General features: G+C 44.3%; 1 protein-coding gene and 1 long non-coding RNA gene across 4 annotated transcripts in view; one reads left to right on the plus strand and one right to left on the minus strand.

Moving 5' to 3' along the window:
* znf462 (zinc finger protein 462) overlaps window positions 1-21543 on the minus strand; it is a 28541-nt gene extending 6998 nt beyond the window's left edge. The window contains exons 1-4 of one of the 3 annotated variants that reach the window (XM_049739347.2): window positions 21091-21543; window positions 6697-6965; window positions 1359-6433; window positions 1139-1273 (exon numbers count right to left, since the gene is read on the minus strand). In XM_049739347.2, the coding sequence (XP_049595304.1) occupies window positions 1139-1273; window positions 1359-6433; window positions 6697-6943 (5457 nt within the window). In that variant the 5' untranslated portion in view covers window positions 6944-6965; window positions 21091-21543. Of the gene's footprint in view, window positions 1-1138; window positions 1274-1358; window positions 6434-6696; window positions 6966-16165; window positions 18160-21090 lie in introns of those variants that run through there. The other 2 variants (XM_049739345.2, XM_049739346.2) reach the window with 2 other exon arrangements.
* Window positions 14315-15274, plus strand: LOC125980216 (uncharacterized). The gene is made up of 2 exons (XR_007485550.2): window positions 14315-14865; window positions 15049-15274. It is a non-coding gene; the product is annotated as an uncharacterized lncRNA (long non-coding RNA).
* Window positions 21544-22280: the final 737 nt, after the last annotated feature.

The following is a 22280-nucleotide window of genomic DNA, read 5'->3' on the forward strand; positions in this document are numbered from 1 at the left end:
TCTTTCACAGCCTCAAGAAGACTCATTCGAGCTTGCAGAAAGCCTTGACCCTGCCCTTCATGCGGCCATAAAATACAATGTGGCACCTTCACAGTGAACCTCTCTCTAAAAGGGACCACCTGAGGAGGCGAAATGTTCTGTAAAATGCACAAATGAATCTGTAGCTATGCTGCAGTGTGCTGGTTGACTATCAAGTCCATTAATGTCCTCCGTTTGGTCAAGGCCTTGTATCCACAGGCTCGTTCCCAGTCTCCCTAGAATACTAATGCGCCAATGGATACCCACCGCTATTCTAAAAGTAATAGCTTATGCTCTCTCTGTCGGCCGTGTCCCGCCGCCCCCCCAGCCCACCCCTCTTGTGCTGTCTGGAGAGGAAGCTGGCAGACGCCTTTGTTGCTAGCGAAAGTGAATGGGGAGGAACAAGATGCGCGCGTCAAGAGAACCAGATCACAGGGAACCGATAAGCATGTCGTGGTGCTGAAGTCAAAGACTGAGATGGTTTTAAAATGACAGTTGCACTACATGGAGGAAAACAAAAACGAGTTCATTCTTCTTTTTAAGTCGAGAGAAAGTGGCAAAATGGCCGCCCCCGGAGATGGATCAAATCAAGTGGATTTTGCTGCTTAATTTATATTTCACAAATGCAACATTAGTCACAATGCAGTGTATAGACTTGTGAGGAGGGCACAGAACATATTATTGTAAAGAACGTTTTAGATTCGACTTTGCCCTTTAAGCATTTTTTTCACCCTTCTGATCAAATTTAGAAAACGTGATCTCTTCAAAAAATTATCCTGCGCGATCAACCTGCAGTACAGTTGGTGTCAAGAGTGATTCTGCCAAATTTGCCGAGAAACTACTTGCGCAGCTAACCATAGATGTTAAACCAGTTCAATATTTACAATAGCAAATCCTTGTTTGAGGGGTCAATACGAGTCGGGCTCAGCCACAGTGAAGTCAAACAGAATGACAGCCAATCAGGAAGCTAACACTTAGCCTAGCTTCTTCTATTTTTCTGAGTTTCTGAGCTTCTCATGCTGAGTCTTGGTTTGAAGGAGACTTGTATCTGCCGATCGATATCGTGAGAATCATCAAAAGATTATGAGGTAAAATGCATGCGTCAAATAACTACATTTACCTTGACATGTCCCTCTTTGACCTCTCCATACTGGACATGCTTCCTCAGGTGATTGCAGATGGCGCGGATGGTAGTGTGCACCTCAATGCAAAAGTTACACCTGAAGCCTATAGGATTTTTGTTTGCACAGCTTTCCTGTCAACGACAAAAAAAACAACAAAAAACAATGCCATGATAAAGCTTCCAATAATCTTGCAGTTCTTAATTCATTCTTTCTCACCTTCTCGGGCTTGCTTTCTGATGCGGCCGCTGCTTTGTGTTTGCTGAGAAGCTGACGCCTCCTCTCGAGCCGAGTGGCCCTTTTCTGAAACTCCTCGTTGTGATTGAGCAGATGCGTGGCGAGCGTGGGGAGGGACAGGAACTTCAGCTCGCAATGGGAACACTGGAAAGACTCTGAGGCATCGTCGTCCTCCTCCTCAGGCTCCGGCGACACGGCAAAGTCCCGCTTAAAGTCTGTCCTGTGGTGGTCGTTGTAGTGCATAGACAGCAGCAGGCCGGTACTGAAGGACAACTGGAAACACTTGAGACATTTAAATGGCAGCCAGTCGGCATCTTGCTCTAAATCAGGGGCATCCTCCAACGCTTCCTTGACGTCCTCGTCCATAGGACTATCTTCTGGTTTCTCTGGTTCTTTGGCATAGAGGACAGTAAAGTAGCGACTGAGTTTACTAGCATGCTGCTTCTTGGGGAAGACGCCTGGATGGCGTTTGATATAGTGTGACACAATGCTTTTTCTGCTGAACGCCTGGAAGGGACAAAGAGAACACTTTCGCCTCTCTACGGCCAAGCGGACTTCTTCGGTCATCTCCGAATTCTCCTGTTCTGAAGGGGGCGGTAATATTACTTTGCTGGGTTTCTCGGTCATGGTCTTGGAAGCAGCCAGACAATGGGTGTAGTAGGCATCGATATCATGGCGCTTCTGGTAGTGTGCTGCCAGGCCCTTGCGAATGGGGTTGGTGTACGAACACAGAGCACATTTGAAGACGTTGTTTTTACCCTCAGGCTGAGCACGGACATTGTTGTGCTTGATGCGGTAGTGGCGAGCAATGCCTTTGCGGGTGGAGCAGAAGTATTTGCAAAGCTGACACTTGAACACGGCGTGCTTCTCGGGCTTATTGATGGGTAACTGTGAGAGGGTGAAGTCCGCGTCGTTGACCTCCTGGACTTTCCTTGTGCTTGATGTATGACTGGCACTGCATTCCGCCACTGGTTCTGTCTCTTGGCTGACTGAGAAATTTGTCAAACCGGGAGAGAAAATCTCAGTGGCCGACTGATTGTGGTATTTCTCATAATGGATTTTGAGTTTCTCCAGTGTTCCGTGTGTATACGAGCACATTTTACATCTGTACGCACCGTAGCCCTGCCTTTGAGTCTTGTTTTTGTCGTCGACCTCATTTGAGTCTGCAATTTGCTCAATGTCGTCCGCAAAGTCTTCTGCCGTGACTTTAACCAAGGGGTGTCTTTTCTGGTAGTGGGTGAGGACACCATGGATGCGAGAGTTCACGTAGGGACAGTGGCGACACTTGTACACCGAGCTGGGGTTGATGTCCGCCTCCTGCGCAAAGTCTGCCGCTTTGACTTTCATACCGGGGTGCTTCTTGCCGTAGTGGGTGAGGAGGCCGTGGAGGCTGTTGTACTCGGACAGACACACAGTGCACTGATAGGGATTGTTCGAAATAGAGAGACGTGGGTGAGCGGGATGTGGGTTGCTCTCTCGAGGCGGTGTGGCAATGTACAGAGGACCTTCGTCTTCCATAGACTGGTTGTTAAAAGACGTGTGTTCTGTGGGCATCTTCTCGGCTGAAGGCTTTCCATTGATGATATCCAAAATCACAGCTTCGTCCCCTTGGATGGCCCAAGGGTGTACTGCCTGATAGTGACTTGTTATGTCATAAACTGTGCAAGCCTCAAAGGCGCAGTCCCTACATTTGTAATGTTTTGTTTCTTGGCTCCCCCCTTGTTTAGTGGTCTCTGGGCCAGCCCACAGCTTGCTGGCCATGTAGGCGTAGTCCACATTATGCTCTGGGTGGCGTCTTTGGTAATGAAGGAGCAGGCCGTGAGGCTCGGTGTGGGAGTAAATGCACCACTCGCAGTGATAGCCCGCCTCCAGAATGCCATCTTGGTAAGCCCAGTTTAAAATTGTCAAGGCTGTGGCCTTGACGGTCGGGTGATCCTTCTTGAGATGCTTCTTGAGGGCGTAGACATAAGGAGATGTGTAAGGACAGTGTCGGCACTTCAGGGATCGTAGGGGCGCAGTGTTTTCCGGGTCGGGAGGGGCAGAGACACTGCTCGACTGAGCGCGCTCACGCTGACTCCGGACGACGGCGGTATGGCGACGGACGAGGTCGGCGTTAGCTTTGGTTTCTCTGTGCTTCTTCTGGTAATGAATGAGCACTCCTTTGACAGTCCGGTTGCCGTAATCACAGTGCTGGCAGAAGAACAACTCGTCCTCGCACTTCTCTCCACTTCCCGGTTTAGGGCTGGAGTTGTTGGAGCCATCGTGACCGTTGTTTGGGAACTGCGTCATAAACTGCTTTGGCGCTGCAATTTGTAATTCGTCAATTAGTTTCAGCAAGGCCGGGGTGGGGGCACCATGTTTGATATATTTGGCCGTCACCTTTACTTCGGGGTGTCTCTTTTGATAATGCACCAGCACACCCACGACAGATTTGTTGCTATATACACAGTGTTTACAGTAGAACATATCCTCTTCTGATCCGTACAGTGCCACGCTTGATTTTTTGGGGGTAGTTGATGTGTTTAAGTTAAACGATGCATTTGCGAGGGGCTGATCTGCTGACACAACCTTCATGGATTTTTGTATGCGGAAATATGACGCCTTTTGCTCAGGGTGCTTCTTTTGATAGTGGACCAAAACAGAGTGCATGTTGGGACTGGAAAAAGAACAGACGTCGCAATCGTATACCACGACACTTCCGCCCATGGCGTCCTTGAGGGAGTCCGTCTCTGTGCCTGATTCGGGGGTCTTGGATGTCGTTTTAAGCAGCGGGCTTGACGTGGACCTCGGAGTGGACGTGGCCGAGTTAAACGTTTTGGGGCCGGAGTTTAAAATCTCTCTCAGGGTTTGCGATTCGCCAGCCTTGTGCGACTGCTCCACAACATAGCTAGAGAAGATCATTGCATTGTTGATCTTGACGGTGGGATGCATTCTTTGGTAGTGGGGCATTAGGCTTCGTACATTGGGGCTGGTGTACGAACAGAAGCGACACATGTATACCAAATTGGGTTGGTTAAAGTTGAGCACATTGCTAGCTTCCGGGTGGTGATCCATGTAGTGTTGGTGTAGGTCGTTGTAGTTTGTGTACTCAATGTAACACTCCAAGCAGCGAAAGACGGCGCTCTGGTCCTCAGGGTCCAGGATGTACTTAAAGCTGAATTTGATGTACGGGTGCATCCTCTGATAATGGGTGCTGACGCTACGAGCGGATTTGTTGTGGTAATCACAGTGTTTACAATAGAAACGCGCCATTCCAGGATCCCCGGAATAGTCGCTGTTCTCTTGGGTAGCCTCGCGACTTTCAGTCAGATCACCTGAAATGTTTTCACTGTCGTCAGAAAGAGTCAGGGACAGAGGAAGGCTTCTGGCGTTTGATTTGGGGTTGCTTTTTCTTTTCCCTATCCTGCCTCCCTTGAGGGGGGAATCCCTTGAGTGAGGCTGTAGTATGTTGTAAGCAAAGACAGCATTTTTCCCTTCGTGGTTTCTTCCCGCGTCGCTGTTCTGCTCGGCCATGTCCTCGTCATCCACGTCATCCAGATTTATGATCAGGTCCTGCTGGCTTTGGCTTATTTTGCTTTGAAGGTTGCTGGCAATTTCATCAATTCTTGTTCTCTTTTTGACTGAGGACAAATCCAAAGGCAAATCGTTGATGGACTTCCTCGCACGCTTACCACCGACTAAGGGTTTTTTGGTGGCTAGCCCTAAAATGGAGGTCTGGGTTTTTTGTAGACAAGTCGGTGATGCTGCTACATCCATGTCCAGTTGGTCAGCCAACTGACTTTCAAAGACTGTGGGGTCCATGTCATCGCAGTAAGAGTGCTTGTGTTGCTGGTGAACCCTCAGTCCTTTCAGAGTGGTGGTGGAGTAATTACAGAGCGTGCAGCGGTGTGGATTCTGTTGATCGTTCGACCCGCTGATTGACTTTTTGCCATTCATCTTGGATATACTTAGATTACCCCCGTTGACGGGATCCGTCGTGCTGTCATTGTGAGGATCTGGGCTGTCACTTGTCAGGTCCATGGTCTCCACATCGGAGGAGCTGTGGCTCTGTTTGTGTGTGCCTAACTTAAGAGGGCTGGTGCAAATAAACGGGCATTCATCACATTTATAGACTGTGGTTTTACCAGAGAGGTGAATGTTTTCAATGTGGCGCGAGATGCTGCGCCGGTGCATGGTGAGGAAGGAGCAAAAGGGGCACTGGAAACGGTTTTGGAACTTCCTGAACGGTATTCCTTTCGTCTCCAGCAGTTTATTATCCTCATCTGTTAATAGCTGCTTTGCATCTGCCGACAGCGTTCCAGTGTAGTTGGGATCGTCCATATCACCTAGTTCTTCATCTTCACCCTCTAAACTGCTCCTTGAGTCCTCTTCATTGACTAAGTTGGCCTCTATATCACTGGCTCTGTTGGGCACCTTGGGCGAAGCAGAGCATCCTGCGGTGACAGCAGCAATCTTCGCTGATGCGCTTTCGAGCATTTCTCTCGTTGACTCCTCATATCCTTCAGTCAAAGCTGTCTTTGATCCAGTGGGGCTTTGGGATAGGGAATCTGGTTTAGGTGAGCTCGCACATGCATCTCCTTCTGGTTTGGGAATGCTGGACACTATATTGACCTTATCGCCATGTTCCTTGACCACGTGATTGGTCCAGCTGGCCTTCTGGTCAGTTTCAAAGTCACACCATTCACAGGCTAAGAGCCCCCTCGTGAGGCCGCTGGATGAACACGACTCTCCGTCAGCTTCGGTCGTCTCTGAGGCAGTCCCGGAGACCCCGGAGGAAACTTGCCTATGATACATAACGTGGTGCTTCATCATCCTTGCTTTGCGTGGAGTCTTGTAGGTGCAATATTGGCAGGAATACCCCTTGGAATTTTCCGTCTGAGAGGAGATATGTGGGACCACGTCCTCCTCGACAACATTGTGCACCTTCTTGGTGTGGTTCTTCAGGAACGACTTGGATCTGAAGTAACGGACGCAGAACTTGCACTGGTAAAACAGCAGATGGGTCTCAGGGCTTTGCTTCGGCGATGCCTTGCTGGGGCTGTCGGCAGAGTTGGGACCTGAACAAAAGATTATAAGTGCATGAGACATCGGCTATATAAGGACAATCACCTTTTTTAGCTCTGTTTCAGCATATGAGAGTAGTGTCGTAAAAGTATCATCATCTGGCAATTCCCAATTTGAAGCTATTTTGTAGCACTGAGTAAATCAATATTCATGACCGTCTACTAAACCAAGCAATGGTCTTTTTATGCAGAAAGTGTGTCTCAAGTTGACGCAAGGTAAATGAACTGTAACATTTTAATTTATGTGTGAAGATTACTCATTCCAGCTTCAGGAGGTGTGCAATTGTTGTCATCCTTGTCTCCGGTTTCCTGCTCTGTTTCCTCCTCCGGCTGCTTGTCGTCATCGTCTTCTTCGTCTTCTTCCTCCTCGTCGGCTTTCGGTGAGTCTGAATCGTCTGCGTCGGCAGGCTGTAGGAAAACTGTATGCACTTCCTGAATGTGGCTCTTCAAGTCATCGTACGAGTCGGCGCGAAAGTCACAGCCGTCGCATTGCAGTACCTCCATCACTAAGCAGGGGGAGGGAAACCTGGGAGAAAAACAGACAAAATTGGACTCGGATCAGAACATGGAAAATAACTTATTACTGTACTGTTGTTCTGTACTGTTATTAAAATTTTCACAATGCTTGCTGATGAAATTCCATTTTTATTTTAAATAAAAGCAAAAACCAATTCGGGGTTACTAAAGTAAGTGTCAGGTTGAGTGTTGCCGGTATAATTTTTCCTAATCCTACAAAAACCCTTTTTATGCCTAAATGTACAAACAATGACCGTCACCACACTAGCTAACTTTAATAAAGTGTATATCTAGTTCCCCGACGGAGGCCCACAGACCGTTGTGTATCAGACAAAGCCGATAGCTTGAGGCTGGCTATTTGGCTAGCAGTAGACACTTGAAGCGAGCTCTGAATTCAGTTTGTAAACCCTAATGACGAAATCACTTGGATGATGTTCGTTTTGATAGTAGTAGTGGGGTCTCATTTTTGAGCATAGCAGCATCATTCCAGGAACAATGGAGGGACCAAAGAGGGATTATGGCCTGATTCATCCCATTTTTATTACCTTGGAACAAACAACAGCTGGACAGCAGCTCCACACAATAGTATTTAGATCAGAATATTTCATCAAATTTGATCAAATAAGATTTGAGGGATGATGGCATTTACATCTCTTTCAGTCTTGTCTGTAGTTTTGAAGAACAGCCAGTGGGGAAAAAGATGGATACTTCAGAAGAGGTCATTTTCATGTGATTGCTGGTACAAAAACGTAAAATAATAAAGCATGTATTTATACTGTATGCATTTTTGTAGTGGAAAAAAGTGAACGTGTGGGAATTTTTACCGTAACTAATTGACGTTTGTTTTAAACAGTTGGCCTGTAATGAAAATATTTCTTGTTTAGTTTTCACTCTGACAAATGACAGTTATGAAAAACAGGATTTCAGAACATTTTCAAGCCATTCTCCCACGTCATTGATAATTACTCGTATGAGTAATTCCCAACAGAAACAATTAGTGAATTGTTTCACAACTAAAGTTGAGTCATTGTTTATATCAATGAAGCTTTTTCAATGTCATCTTTAATAGCCCATGAGCTATATAGCATTAGCCTTGCAGTCAGCCTGCTGACCTGAATACTATAAAATCCCAAATCCCAGCGACTGTGGCAGGATCTAACCAGCTTTTCATGTCCAACGAGTCAACCAGGGAAGAGCTCCACATGAGCCACAATGGCCCTGAGCAAGCAGGGGATCCATTGTTACAGAGTCATGTTACAGCCGCGCCCTGCTCTCTTGGCATTTCAACACTGTTTTAGAACAAGTGGCCTCCAAATGGCAGTATTCTTGACATGGGTATTACGGAAGGGGGGGGGCATCTGCCAGGAGCCTATGCTGTGCCACACCAAGTTTAATGGGGGCAAAAGTACATCTGCTTTTATCTAGTCAGTTGGAGCTCTGACAGGCGATGACTGAGCTGCTCAGATCCTCCCCTGAGCTGAGCTTCAAGGGCAGCCATTTTAAGAGCTGACTAGGTGTTCAGCCAGCAGTACAACATGGACCCACGGACCTGATCCTCTTCCTCGACGGAAAAAAAAAAAAAAAAAAGAAGGGCTGGGCGCCCTGTCACGGAGGAACTGCTGACAGAAATCTCTTTGCCAGATGTACAACACAAGCTCAGCAGAAATCATCTCACACTTTCACCAGCATGCCCGCCTCTCGTTTCTCAGGACATTATCTGTCACATCAGGGGATTTTCAGAAATGGGTTTGTGCTCTTGAGCAGAGTTGCAGCGAACCTTTGTGGAAAAAGATGGAGAAGTGCAGCCTCTCCTCTGCTTTCATTTGTTTTGTAGAAGCCGCCAACGACATTCCACAAGGGGGTCTAAAAATGCAAGGCATGTTTGAACTTCTTTATCTGGGAGTTCTGCAGGCCCTCAGGAGAGCACGGGAAGGGGCAACAAGGGCCTGAAGGGGAAGGGTGGGAGGAGCAGGGAGCGTGACGGAGCAACCTGGAAGACCTTTTGGTTGAGAGCAGCACAGGACAAAGCCATCAGACTGGGCTCCCCAGATTCCAAAGTCTACAGACATTTGTTAATCACCAACCGGTCTCGCTGCATCAGCGAGCTCTGCCAGTAGTCACACCCTCCACTCTGCAGCTGCATTGCCTGAAAGAGGGCCTTTGAGTACGGCCAGCATTAAGCTGATTAGATGTGCTAAGGGTTCGTCGTCAACTGCTGGTTATTGGTACTATCTCGTGTTGTCAAGAAGGAAAAAATGACGTTACAGTGCGGGGACTGATAACTACAACCCTTAACTGCCCAATTATGAGCCAATAAGGAACATGAATAAAGCCTTCTTCAGAAAATGCACAATAACAACAAGAATAGCATATTAGCCGATCTGCTAACTGTAAATATAAACAAATAAAAACATTTGTTAATCAGTTCCACATACGTCTGTGAGTCTGGAAGCAAATAAGACCAGCAGGGTCATTATGTCATGGTCTCTTGTAGTTATTTTTTCAGTTTTGGACCTTGCCCTTTGTCATCTTCGACGTTTCACCTACAGTGGGGAATGTTGTTTACTTCCCATCTTCATGTTTTACCTCTCCACCTGTATCTCATGAGTCCAGATACAATTCCTGACCTTTGACTAGTCAATTGGAACAGCTCTCATTCTGTGTCCAAATCAGTGTGTATATAATCCACAAATCTCCTCTGTATGACGTTACCATAAAATAAACATTTTTTAAAAAAGGAAAAAAAACTAGATCTGTTGTCGGTGTTGAGTACTGCAAATGATCTACCCTCAACTGCAACTATACCTGACAACCGAAGGCGTTAGTCCATGCCTTCATTCAAAAACCACACGAAGATGTAAGGGTTATTCTTTATCTGTTAAACAGCATACTAGCATCATAGTACTCCTGAAGCAAGGGAGATAAATAAACTCTGTGACATCATACAAAGAAATCAAAGAGATAAATAGAAACAGTACAATTGAATAAAAGGAAAAAAGTTTCAAAACACAACAAACACTTGGTTTCATTAAAGCTAACTTTATTACGTTTATTGTATTTCCATTATCATTAAAGCAAACTTGCATTACCAAGTGAATTTAATTATTTTTTGCTCGCTTTGTTATTGTTAAGTTTCTATAAAAAAAAGCAACTTTCCACATCCCTTTTGATTAAAACTGTTCCTAAGTACTCCTACTATTATTAAGTGCTACAAGATGTACTACTACTACTATTTTTACTATTAAGTACTACTTAGTACAACTACTACGGTGTATTACTGCCAATTGCACCACTAGGTAATAGTTGTCATCTAACTGCAGGAACAACAGGGAACATTACAAGGGCTCAAGACCATGCAGGCTCAAGATGGCTAGCGCTCATTTCCTGTGACGTAACAGGCCCCCGAAGAGCTCAGTGTATCACGTGGAAGCACATAACACCGAGTCTAATACACAAAACAGGAAGATGGTTTGGGATTCGACGCAGATGTTCCGCACCTGACTTTATATTTCTTCGAAAACAACTGGCAAGAAAACGACAATTTGTCAGTGTAATAATAAGCATTTTTCCCCTCTGCATAGATTCCATGTTTCTTTGATTGATTTGAAACAAACAAAAAACAAAGGCCTTTCTTTGGATAGAGAAAATGTACCTGGGTCTCTTTTTTTTAATATCACAAAACTCTGGCATTTCTTTATCCACTATTATGTTACTTTTGGCCCACTGACAAGAGGCATACCTGACCAACTTGCTGATCTTGTCACTCTTTGAATGCCAAGACGCTTCCTGGATTCACATGAAAGTCAAGTACCAAAAACACAACAATAGCTTTACATGCCTAGCTAGCACGTCAGTTCAGACTTTGCTTTTTATCAGTTGGCGTGTTGCGGATAACAACAATGGTGTAAAAAGAAAAAGAGGGGGGCTTGTCTGCCCTGACCGACCTTCATATTCCAATAGGCCTTACTTGCAAACGTGATAAAAACCATGACGCGTGATGAGTGGAGATGCTAACGATATGCTAACTTGTCATTCAAATTGTTTAGTATTTTTACAAATGTTAAAAAGATAAAAATAGATCCTGGTGATGGGTTTTCTTTCACAAGGAGGCTCTCTTAGCCCATGTTGACAGTAAACAAAAGACTTCATGGAACAAAAACGGCTTGAGATAAGGGTAAAGTACTATGTGAAGAGCGAACCACGACTGCTGTGAGGTCCCCATTGTCTTTGTAGAAATGACTTTTAGCATTTATAGAGGATTTTCCGAAATTCTTAGCATTTGAAGAGAGACTTACATTTGACTACGGTGCATTTCTTGGATCAGTTCTTGCCAACTAGTGTGCCGTGAGAGATTATCATGAGTGCCGCAGGAAATAATGCAATTTCAACTTCAATTAATTTGACCACAAATTACACAAACACATCATAAATATATTGTAATCGATTCATCATAATTATAACTTTATTGTCAAATGTTAACCCCACCAAGGAAGGCATGCTCTTTGAATTTTTTTGATCAATTCTGGCCACACTGACACAAATGCATTCTGCAAACACTTGCTAGCTTTCTACCCACAGCAGCACTACAAAAAGAGCCACTTCAAAAGAAAAACCTTTTGTACTACACTCAATTCCCAAAACAACAAAGCTCTTAAATCTGACAAAGGCATGTTGGGTCACTCTCGCCTTGATGAGCATATCACTTTTAATCGGTGACATTTCAGTACTTGTGATAAGACAAAACAGTGAGCTAACTCACTGCGCTCTCCATCTGAGCAGAGAACAGAGGTTCCTGAAATGATGCGATCACATGATGCAGCTCATTTGAGGAAGTCTTAATACACCAGAGATGAGACATTGATTTCCACCGGCCGATCAATGAACTCCTGCGCCTTTTCAGACGAGAGATGGAACCGGTCCATCATGTTCAGCCATGAGCGTTTTTGTCAAGAGACAAAAAAAACCTGTCATATACTGGAATCCAATGAAAAAACTGAGACAAATACACAGCATGACAGCGCTACTTTAAAATTGTTCAAAATTAAAACTCACAATAGTCAAGTCGAAACATCCAATGACCGGATGACCAGCTACTTCTTGCATTAACTCTACAAATCAATTTTCTTTTCCTTGACATGACAATCATAAATCAAAAAATGGCCCGTTCTGCTATCCTAGTCACGTTTATCAATTTTCTTTTCCTTGACATGACAACCAAAAAAATCAAAAAATGGCCCGTTCTGCTATCCTAGTCATGTTTATCAAAACGTCTGTCACTTGTCATCAAGCACAAGTATGAGACATCTTATTCAATTCCTTTTTACACTAGTATGACAGCTAAGAATGTTTAAAATGCATAACGGCGTAGGTGCTTACCCAACCCGGCCAATTCCGCATAAGCGCACGTCCTTAACTTAAAACACTGCCTGTACAATTTGACCTTTCAATTGATTAGTTTGTCATTATTTCCTACGGTAAATAAATCACATTCCAATTCATATTCCACATTAGAAACGGGCAATGGATTACATTTCCATGAACGACTAATTACGATAAATCGGTTCTCATTTTAATACATATTTTTACTGGAATGCAGCATTCTTAAAGTTCTGAATTCTAATTTTGATACCAGCGTTATAATAATGCTGCCCAGAGGGTGGTGACTATGCTGGATGTAGCCTAATGTGATTATCCAACCATTAATCCCCCAATATAGCAGACATGTTTAACCATCAATTATTTAAAATGTCAACTATAAACATCTAATGTTAAATGCCAACAGTAGCATCACCGATGTATCACAAGATATTAATTTGCATTATCAGTTGCTTAAATTGTGGCTACTTGATGAAAATTTATGAATCTGAGTCAGACAACTTCTTTTGTTACTCAGCAAAAAAAAAAAAAAAAAAAAAAAAGGGGGGGGGGGTGAAAGTCAGGTTTTTTTGTGAGGACAAGCAAGCAAAACACTGAGTGTCTCAGGAGACAGTGGCAAATGGAAGTGCAGAGCTGCTTGGGCACTGCAATCCAGAGAGCTTTGCTGATCTGTCTGCAGCCTGACCTTCACTGGTGTCACATTCACAGGACACAAAAAAAAGAAGCACTGCAGCACGCCGCAGTAGGCCTCAAAGACCATCCTCCTCAAGGACCTCATTTACGACCACCACTATTCAGTCAACTGGCAGTGAACCAGAACAGAGCTTTAGCATTTGAAACTTAAAATGTGACATTGCTAACAGCATGTATGACTTAAAGTATTTTGCCAGAGGGGGATAGCAAAAGGAACACCACTAGTAGCAAACCGCTAATCCCGTATTTTATGTCCATGTTCTCCATACTGCAAGGTCAGACTGTCTCCATGTGACAGATGGCTACCTGACATCAGCCACCCATCCACACAGACAGGCCGCTCAGTTCTTTTTTTTTTTTTTTTTATCTTTACTCGCAAGCCTTCTCAATTAACGATTCACCTAGGCCATGTTTGCTCTCCAAAGCCGCATGAAAGATTGGTGGAGAAGCGGCCGTTGTGGTAACCTTGCTCCAAGGGTAGCCCTTCTGTTTTGCAAAGTGCTCAGCCTGCTGAAAAAAAAAACGTAGCAGGGCTAAGAGGAGGGGGTGGGGGCTGTTACACAGAGAATTAAGTAGCAACATTTGGCCTGTTTTGCACAAGATAACGACCAAGTAGATTAAGAGGAGCATTAATGACCATCTCCCAGTGGTTCTTTAAAGCAGCAACTCCATGACATCTCCTAGTCTGACACCATGAGATGGTATTTTCAATGCACCTTCATTGCCTTTTGATGGCAACATTACCCCAGCTAAATGGGACGGCTACTCATCACGTCAGTTTGTGATTTTATAATAAGGTAATAGCCTTGATGTGATGATAGAAAGTGGGTCACATTAGCAAAACAAAACACCATACGACAAAAGACGAATCGTTTTGAAATGTCAACCTCCATAGAAGATCTGGAGTGAAAAGGAATCAATCATCTTAGTCCCTAAAGTGGCAAAACATCCTATTGTTCTGATGCGTTGGGTTTTATTCATAGTGGGGTGGCCGAGACGTATTTGATTACCTTGATCAATTCTGGCAAGAATCTCTCTCTGCAATGTTCTCCACCGACCAAGAAACTAGTTGAGACTGAATCATCAGTGCCTGAGCTCGTTACAGCCAAGAAGTGCTCTCCAAAGCTTTAGGCTTCAATCAATCAATTCCACACAACCGACAGAATACTTCAGCATCCATTAACTGATTCAGACCAGAGCAAACTGTTGCTGTGATAATATGCGCCTCTATGATGTCAGTCTTCAAAGAACCTTTCTTCTTTTTTTTTTTTCTTTTTGTTAAAACAATCGTGCAAAAAACAATGAACATAGAGAGTCCGGTGGGTTTAAGAGGAGAGATAAGAGGAAGCAGACGTGCATGGCTGGAGTTGTCTGGAAGTCTACTCAATCTTCCTTTGGTGTACAGTCAGTTCACTTGGCTGCTTCCTCATCTCTCTCTTGGGGCAGCCAGAATTATCTTCTGCATCATAGGCGAAGCCCGGGCCGACACTCCACACCGACGGCTCTATTTCACACTGCGGCCAAGGACACGCTGGAGTATCGGTGGCACAAACCGTCCACCATTTTGTGCTCCTTGAAGTCTTTGGCGAGCCCTTTTGAGAGCAGAGAGAAGAGTTGCCGCCTAGGCTTGCTATCTAGTTACACAGATGGAAATGTTTAAACTCTCCTGCCGGTTCCTCTGCAGACCGTCATAGCTGGCGGTCAGCGGAAGGAAAAGAAGATGGCCGCTGCTGAGAGAACATTGGAAACCAGCAGCTCTAATTTTGGAGATTTGAATCACCCTGTCTGTCACACAAGTCTGCATGACACATGTCCACGTTTTCTGTGGACATCAAATACAGGTGAATTCACATTTAGAAAATCAGAGAAACCTAATCTGTTTTGTAGCTCATGATTCAACTTTCCATCTTAACAAGTACAAATGGGTCGCGTGTTATAGTTGGCTTCCGAATCACGACTAGGAAGATGGCGGTTTCTAACCGTCTTTCATTCTTTTCCCCCATCTCACTATTTTGTGTCAACAGCACCAATATGGAATTGCGCCATGTCAGTCCACTCATGAATTGCCTAGATTTGGAGGTAGTATCTGGACTGACGGGTGAGGTGCCGGCTGTGTGGAAGAAAAACAGCAGAGCACTGGCAACGGGGTGTGATGTTCAACACTGTGTGTGGAAGCATCTAATCATCAGTGCAAAGCTGTGTTGTCGTGTGAATAAATAGACTGTATTGTTGCCAACATCAAAAATCTGACTTGTGATACGATCTCTATTCCTGGCAAACTATCGGTTGAGACATTCTATGATTCCTATCCGATTCACCTTTCTGATCCACGTGGTTTTTTTGTGTAAACCTACAAAGGATTTTGGAAAAAAGTCAAACGGTGAGTGATTTCTCCACCTAGTAACATTCCACATTCATTGACATATTGATGACAACAATAGGTTGATACTTTAATTGATTGAACAAAACAAGTCATTCTTGTCGACAATAACCAAACCAGTTGCTGTAAATGAGACTCAGTCCCCCTCGAGCGTACACATTCAACACAACACTTAAGCCTTAAGCTCGTGTAGAATGTCCAAGGACAGGTTGTGGAGAGAAACCAGGAAGTGTTTTTCCACGAAGACAATCACGCCAGGAAACCTTTTGCATTCCACACAGCCATCTCCCTTAGGAAACCACTTCCTGACATAAATCAATTCAACATTGTCATCTAATATCTCAAAATATACTTGGTAGTCCAACCATTAGGTATAATGTGACAACAAAGTAAAAGAAAAATCTTGTTGCGCTGCACTAAAGGGTGGCCCTGAATGGACAAGTGCCAGTAAACACTGTCGGGCATACAAGGAAGTCAGCGTCGCAAACACTCGCGGGCACTTGGAGAGGTTTAGCAGCACGTCCGGGTGGAGTATTCCAGACACAGCCACGAACGAGAGTACGGAGGACGCGAGATGCAATTAGGAGAGAAAAAGTCCAAGCGGTTTGCTGCAGGAATGTTTGCGAGGGTGCTGGGAAAGCTTTAAAAAGCTAGCGCTAAGTTTAGAAGAGGTTCCTCCCCAGGATGGGACCTCTTGAGGTAACTCAACAAGTTAAAAGACGAGGGTGGGAAAGATGAGAGAGCTATCAATATTAACTTACCACCGAGACCTCCTTTCCAAACTCTTAAATATTTAATCGTCCTTGGACAGCTCTGCTGCTTCCAGCCAGTGGATCCTTTCTACAAGACTGCTCCTATTCCAGCTCAATGAAGGCCTTGTCCTGTGGCACCACACTGCCCAAGGAACGGGCGTCTCCAAAGAATTCAGGTTTTTTTTTCTCTCTCTCGCTTTCCCTCCCCACCACAGGCAGCTTTGGGCTGACAGAGCTTGGGTTCACTGTCTTACTAGAAGAAGGACCGTAAATCCTGAATTTAGAGCAGGAAACCTGAGCGTGTCGACGGGCTTCATTTATCAGCCACAACACTCTTTCTCCATCTCAACCAGAGATCTGGAATGCTCAGAGTGTTAATAAGCCTACAGATAAAGACACTGAGCTCCTCTTTTTTTTCTCCCCCACACACAAGAGAGAAGGCAACGTTCAGACTGTTGGTGTTCTGATGGAAAGTGGAGAAGAGGAACCAGTTTGGCGGTGGTGTAACGTGGCAACTGACAACAGAAACTGGAAAGACACCTCTCTTTAGCTCACGCACACACAAACACACACACACTCACACCGCTTCCTTGTTCAAGTTTAAGCCTGACATGAAGCTGCAGCAGAAACTGAAATCTGAACCCAAGCATACATCAAACATTGTCATACCACCAACATAAACAGAACATAGACGAATGACAAAGAACCCAGAGGTGTTGACCCGAAAGCTACCGACTTTCAGTGCCTACATGGCATTTAAGTTTTCACAAGGAGAAGGAAGCGAATGGCGTAACGAGAGCAGCAGTAGCAGCAGCAGTAGCAGAGAGGCCGGCCTGCATCTCATGAGCCGTGCATCACGCCAAGAAAGCATTCACTGGAGCATTTCAATTTGCTTTTGTCCCGAGCCTCCCTTCACTGCCCCAGGTGGAGAAGAATGGCCGAGTGCAATGAAAGCCACCAGTAGAAAGACTGATGGGCTTTATACACACACAAACACACATGCGTACAAGACTTCAACAATTTGTTGCTGTTTAAGATCAATCTTTTCCATAAAATTACCAACCCAGACCAGGACAGAATATATTCCTTTTTTTTTTTAGTATGGCTTCTGAAAAATATTCACTGCCGTACAAGTGTAAAAAAAAAAAATTTGCAATAGATGTATGGTGCAAGAAGCGAGTCATGCGTGTTTGGGAAAAGTCATTTAATCAGCGTTATCGACACTTGCATATAAGCTACACTCAAAAAATAAGGCAAGCAATCGATGTGTGAAAGGGCGAGCCAACCAGTGGCTTATCCAAACTAGCAACAGTCTTTTGGGTTTATTCAGTCTTATGCTTTAATCATATTAAAAGATAACAAAAAAGGAGCGCATAATGTTCTGGTTGTACGATAGTGTTTTGTCAGTTGCTTCCACCATTCATCTAGAAATGGCAATTCATTTTTTTTCTTTATCACAAAAGACAATTTCACTTACGGTACATTCAGACCGTGAAATCCCATTTTAGGCGCCAGGCTGTCATTGTTTGCCATAAATCGTATAAATCATTGGCTTCATCGTGACGTCGCACTACACAAACAATCCCAACAGCAAGCTATCATTAAATTAGATAGTTTATACCTGATGGTTAAAATTAAAAAAAAAGATTATCAAACAAGAATGACGAAAGTCGACAGCCTGAGGCTAATCTACACCGTAAACTTGACGTTCTAAAATCAGTTGTGCTGCTTTTTAACTTTGGCTTTTGATTTGAACGCATCAATCGTGGCCATGTGAATGTACACTGTGTACTTATTTCTTTTGTTAGCGTTTAGCAGTGGTAGGCTATATTAAATTATCTTACACAAATAGGCTACTTTCAGGATTCGTCATTAGCAGTGGTGGCCCGCATTTTGTTTTGAGCAACAGGTAACATAATTCTACAAGTAATAAAACTGGCAAACATTAAATACTGAGATTTCCTAAATAAAACAATGTGAAAAAGTAACTACTCAGAACTAATATTTTCTTATTGGCTTAAATACTACTGTCTGGAAAGTGGACTTTAAAAAAAAAAAAAAGAAAACTACACTGGATAAGAATTATTTAATGATCATATAAATTTTTCATATCGTGTCATGAATATTCAGGGTCAGTGCTGGTTCTGGCAGGACCACCAGCACCCTTAAAGGCTTAATCCAGGACAGTAGACCTTGACTATGTGTTGGCAATTATAAATGTGCCGTAACCGTTTGGCCCGAGAACTAATTGCTTTTTATTAAAATTCCTTTGAAATAGTTGTAACACTATCGATTATGGACTTTATTTTGAGACTCCAAACAAAGCCAAACACCAGAATGGCAAAAAGTGTTGAAAGTTAACAAGAGCTCCTCGTGAGTCCATTACACCACCCCAGAGTTGGAAGAGCAGCGGGCTCATCGACCAACACCGCAGCAGCCTGCCAGAGAAATGTGTCGAGCGCAGCAGATTCCTGCCAGGCTCCTCCTCGAGGAACCTGCCACGCCAGGGGAACAGAAGGAGCATCGCCACCATTTTGATTTGGATGGCTCTTCTTAGCTGTCGCAGCATACCGCGTGTCAAGCTCACACACACATGCACAAACACACACACACACCCTGCTCGTCAGCAACATTGCACACTATAGTCACCGCTGCAGAACACCAACACACACACGCGCGCCTCTTGATAGGCTGAAGGCCTTTGGGGTATTTTTCTGTGGAGTCATTTAAGTTGAATTGGCCGCAACATGAGGCACATCTTGAGAACTTCCTGACAGGGAATGTGGTACCCACACGGGCACGGTCAAAACACCGCAACGGACGGTGATCACCAGTCATGACTTGATTTGTCCATCAGTCATTACCGTCACAACCAAACACTGCCGTGCGTGTGTGTCATTCACTTCCTCGTCTAAGCAAAGCCAGATCAAAACTATTCAATGTGGAGGACGTCGAGAAGCACATTCCTTATGCACAAGAACCTCCAAGGTTGTCCATTTTAACGCTCTTTATCAGCAATACAAGCATAACGTTAACATTGCTAACGATAACACGTAAGAGCAATAAAAAAAATGATGAGTGATCAGTGAACACTTCTGTTTGTCATCTTATTAATGCCTGAAAAAATAAATGTAATACTTCCAAGCCAGAAAACTGTTTTTTCTATTAATAGAAATTGATCTGGCTGAGCCAATATGGTTTTATTGAAGTCAAACAAGTGGCAGTCATTTCTATCACGTGATAATTTGAGGTAGTAATAATAATTATGAATTGATACGTTTGGAAATGCAGTATTCAAAAATTAAAATCAACAAGTTTTCATACCTGATCTCAAGTTCTTGAGGTCATAAACTAATTGAGATTCAAAGACAACAATCACGCCTCTGCTGGCCACAATGAGTAGTACACTCAATTGTGAGACAACTGCTTCAAGATACGATTCATCAACAACCAATATTTGGTAACTATCCCATTATGCCATCTGGGTGCACACCAAAATTTAGGATTTTGTGAAAACCGATTCAATAGTTTTTGCTGTTTTGTGTGATCCACATAAAACTTCTCATATTAAAAACTCAAATAAAAACTACCAATTTGCTTGCAACAACTTTTTTCCGGGTCATGGTAATGCATAAATGTTGAATCAAAATAACTGGACTGATGACTTGGGCAGTTATGCTAATAAAATAATGAAAATAGCAATGACAATGTCCCTAAACTCATATGGTGTAGTTGTTCATACCACTAACTATTTTGAGATCAAACAAGAACATCAGTGCCTCTGCTGGCCACTGTTGAGTACTGCACATCAATTTCCCCTCAACTGATGTTCTTCTACACACAATTAATCTTAATCGAGCAACAGTTCCCTGGTTAATGATCAGTTGTTGATCATTATGCTCTGAACCATACTAGAAAGACAGAAAAATATAATCTGATGGAACGCAATCCAGAGTAGTTTTTCGCTAAAATATGACTTCCTTAATGTAGCAAATAATAAGTACACATGGAGTCAAATGTTAAACACAGATCACAACTACATACATGTGATATATATCAAAGGAAAACTACAAGTTCCCATAGTCCGACTGAAGATGGCAGCCTGACTTCTGCTGCTGCTTCTTCTACTATGTCCTCGTCCATCTGTCTAGCCCTGCAGCTCCATGTCAAACACCACCTTTGTTCTGCACCCCCCCACCCTCCCTTCCTCCACTCCCCACTCATCTGCCAGCCTCCATTTTATGCTTGGAGCTCCACTGTAAAAAAAAAAAAAACCCACTCACACGAGCACCTGACCCAAGACCAGTGACGGGCAGCCAGGAGACGCATCAACACAATGACAGCACATTTGCAACACCATCATCCAGTCAAATCAGCAGGAGGAAGAGAAGGAGGATGGGGGTGGAAAAAATGGTCACCAGATTTAGGGAAGCGGGAGGGGGGGAACATATCCTGCTCATGCTGGACACTTGCATGGCAGCTCCTAATGGAGGACACAGGAGAGGACAACCATCCGTGCTTTGGCTTCTCCTCCCCGACTAACTCACTAATCCCTCCACCGTTTTTTTTAGGAGGATGAGGATCATAAAATAAGCCTCACGTCTTAGCGATAACGTTTATTTCCTTGAATGAACTGACGGACACAAGCGCGAACGAACCGGGAAGCCGAGAAGACACTTGACTTTGGGCTGACATGGTGGCCGTTAAATAAAGAGGAGAAGAAGCCTCCCAGTGGAAGAGGAGGAAGAGGAAGGAAGGGGGTCAAGCTCTTTCCAGGTCACGCATGAGGCGAAAAGCTTTCCCATGATCCACCAATGGCGACGTTCTCGCAAGACCTTGAAAGCCCCAACCAAAGCGCCCCCTCCATGAAAGTGCTATCGCGTCGCCGCCGTTGAAGCGTGACAAAATAGAGCGAATGAACAGTCAAAACTCACCGCTGCAATCTTCTCCTTCTTCTCCAAAGTTGTCGGTCTCATGCGTGCGCCCGCTCCGGCTAGTGGGTGATCGCCATCTTTCCTCCTGCTTCTCCTTCTTCTTCTTCTTCTTCTTCTCCTTCCTCTTCTTCTTCTTCTTCTTCGCCGCGGCAGCTGTAGATGACCTGAGCTCCTCCGCCGAGCGGCTCGCAATCACACGCGGGGAGGAGGAAGAGCAGGAAGACAAGCACCTCCACCACCACCACACCAATGATAATGTGACGAACGGGTCACACAAAGGAGCAGAAGGAGAAGGAGCAGAAGTTTGGCAGGCGACGAGCGAGCACCAGAGGGTGCGCGAGAGTTGGACACAGGACGAGTGAGCATCGGCGGAATGGACTCCCAAGAAGCTCATCCTTCATCGGCACTCCACTCCAACACCGAACCGCTAACCCGGGACCCCCTAACCGGCGCGCTCCCGTGCAAACACAGACACGCGCACGCAGCCCCGGCGACATTTTTGTGTACATTTTTCCATACGCGTTTGCGTGCGCGTGCTACGTCACAGGGTTATCTGCAGTTCAACAGTGGCTGCTGCTGATGAGGATCCCCCACATATTATTCTGTACCACTAATCATTGTGACACTGTAATTAAAAGTATTTTTTCTCCAAATCAATCTTAAACTGCATTTTGCATTTATCACTATACTTGTAATAAATTCAATTTGCATTACAGTTTAAATTATTATATATAATTATTCAAGATGTAAATTTATAACTTATTATATTTGCATGAATTCAACATATGCACATATTTTATCGCTCGATAGATAAATAGATAATCCACACATTTAATCAAGTGTCCAATCGGATACCAGTGATGTCATGCTGGTACTGCTCACAGCCAGTAGGGGGCATATTTGGACACTACCCGGAACTTGCCATAATAGGTTGTGATCTTATTTTAATAGTCCTTTGAACGTTAAGTCACCTCATACTTTTCTTTTTCTTCATAATTTTAACTTTAAAATCGGTAGATAATCTTAGCAGTCAGCACCACGGATCATTTACACTACTTAATGAGGAGCCAAGCCAATAAAATGTGGTCAGTGATGATAAGACCAGTTACAGTGTGAGTTGCACAGTAGAAACATTGACGCTGCCTCTGCTGCAGACTGGCTGCTTTCACTAACAAAGAGGAGCCCCAAAC

The sequence above is a fragment of the Syngnathus scovelli genome, chromosome 13, assembly GCF_024217435.2.
Source record: "Syngnathus scovelli strain Florida chromosome 13, RoL_Ssco_1.2, whole genome shotgun sequence".
Lineage (NCBI taxonomy): Eukaryota > Metazoa > Chordata > Actinopteri > Syngnathiformes > Syngnathidae > Syngnathus > Syngnathus scovelli.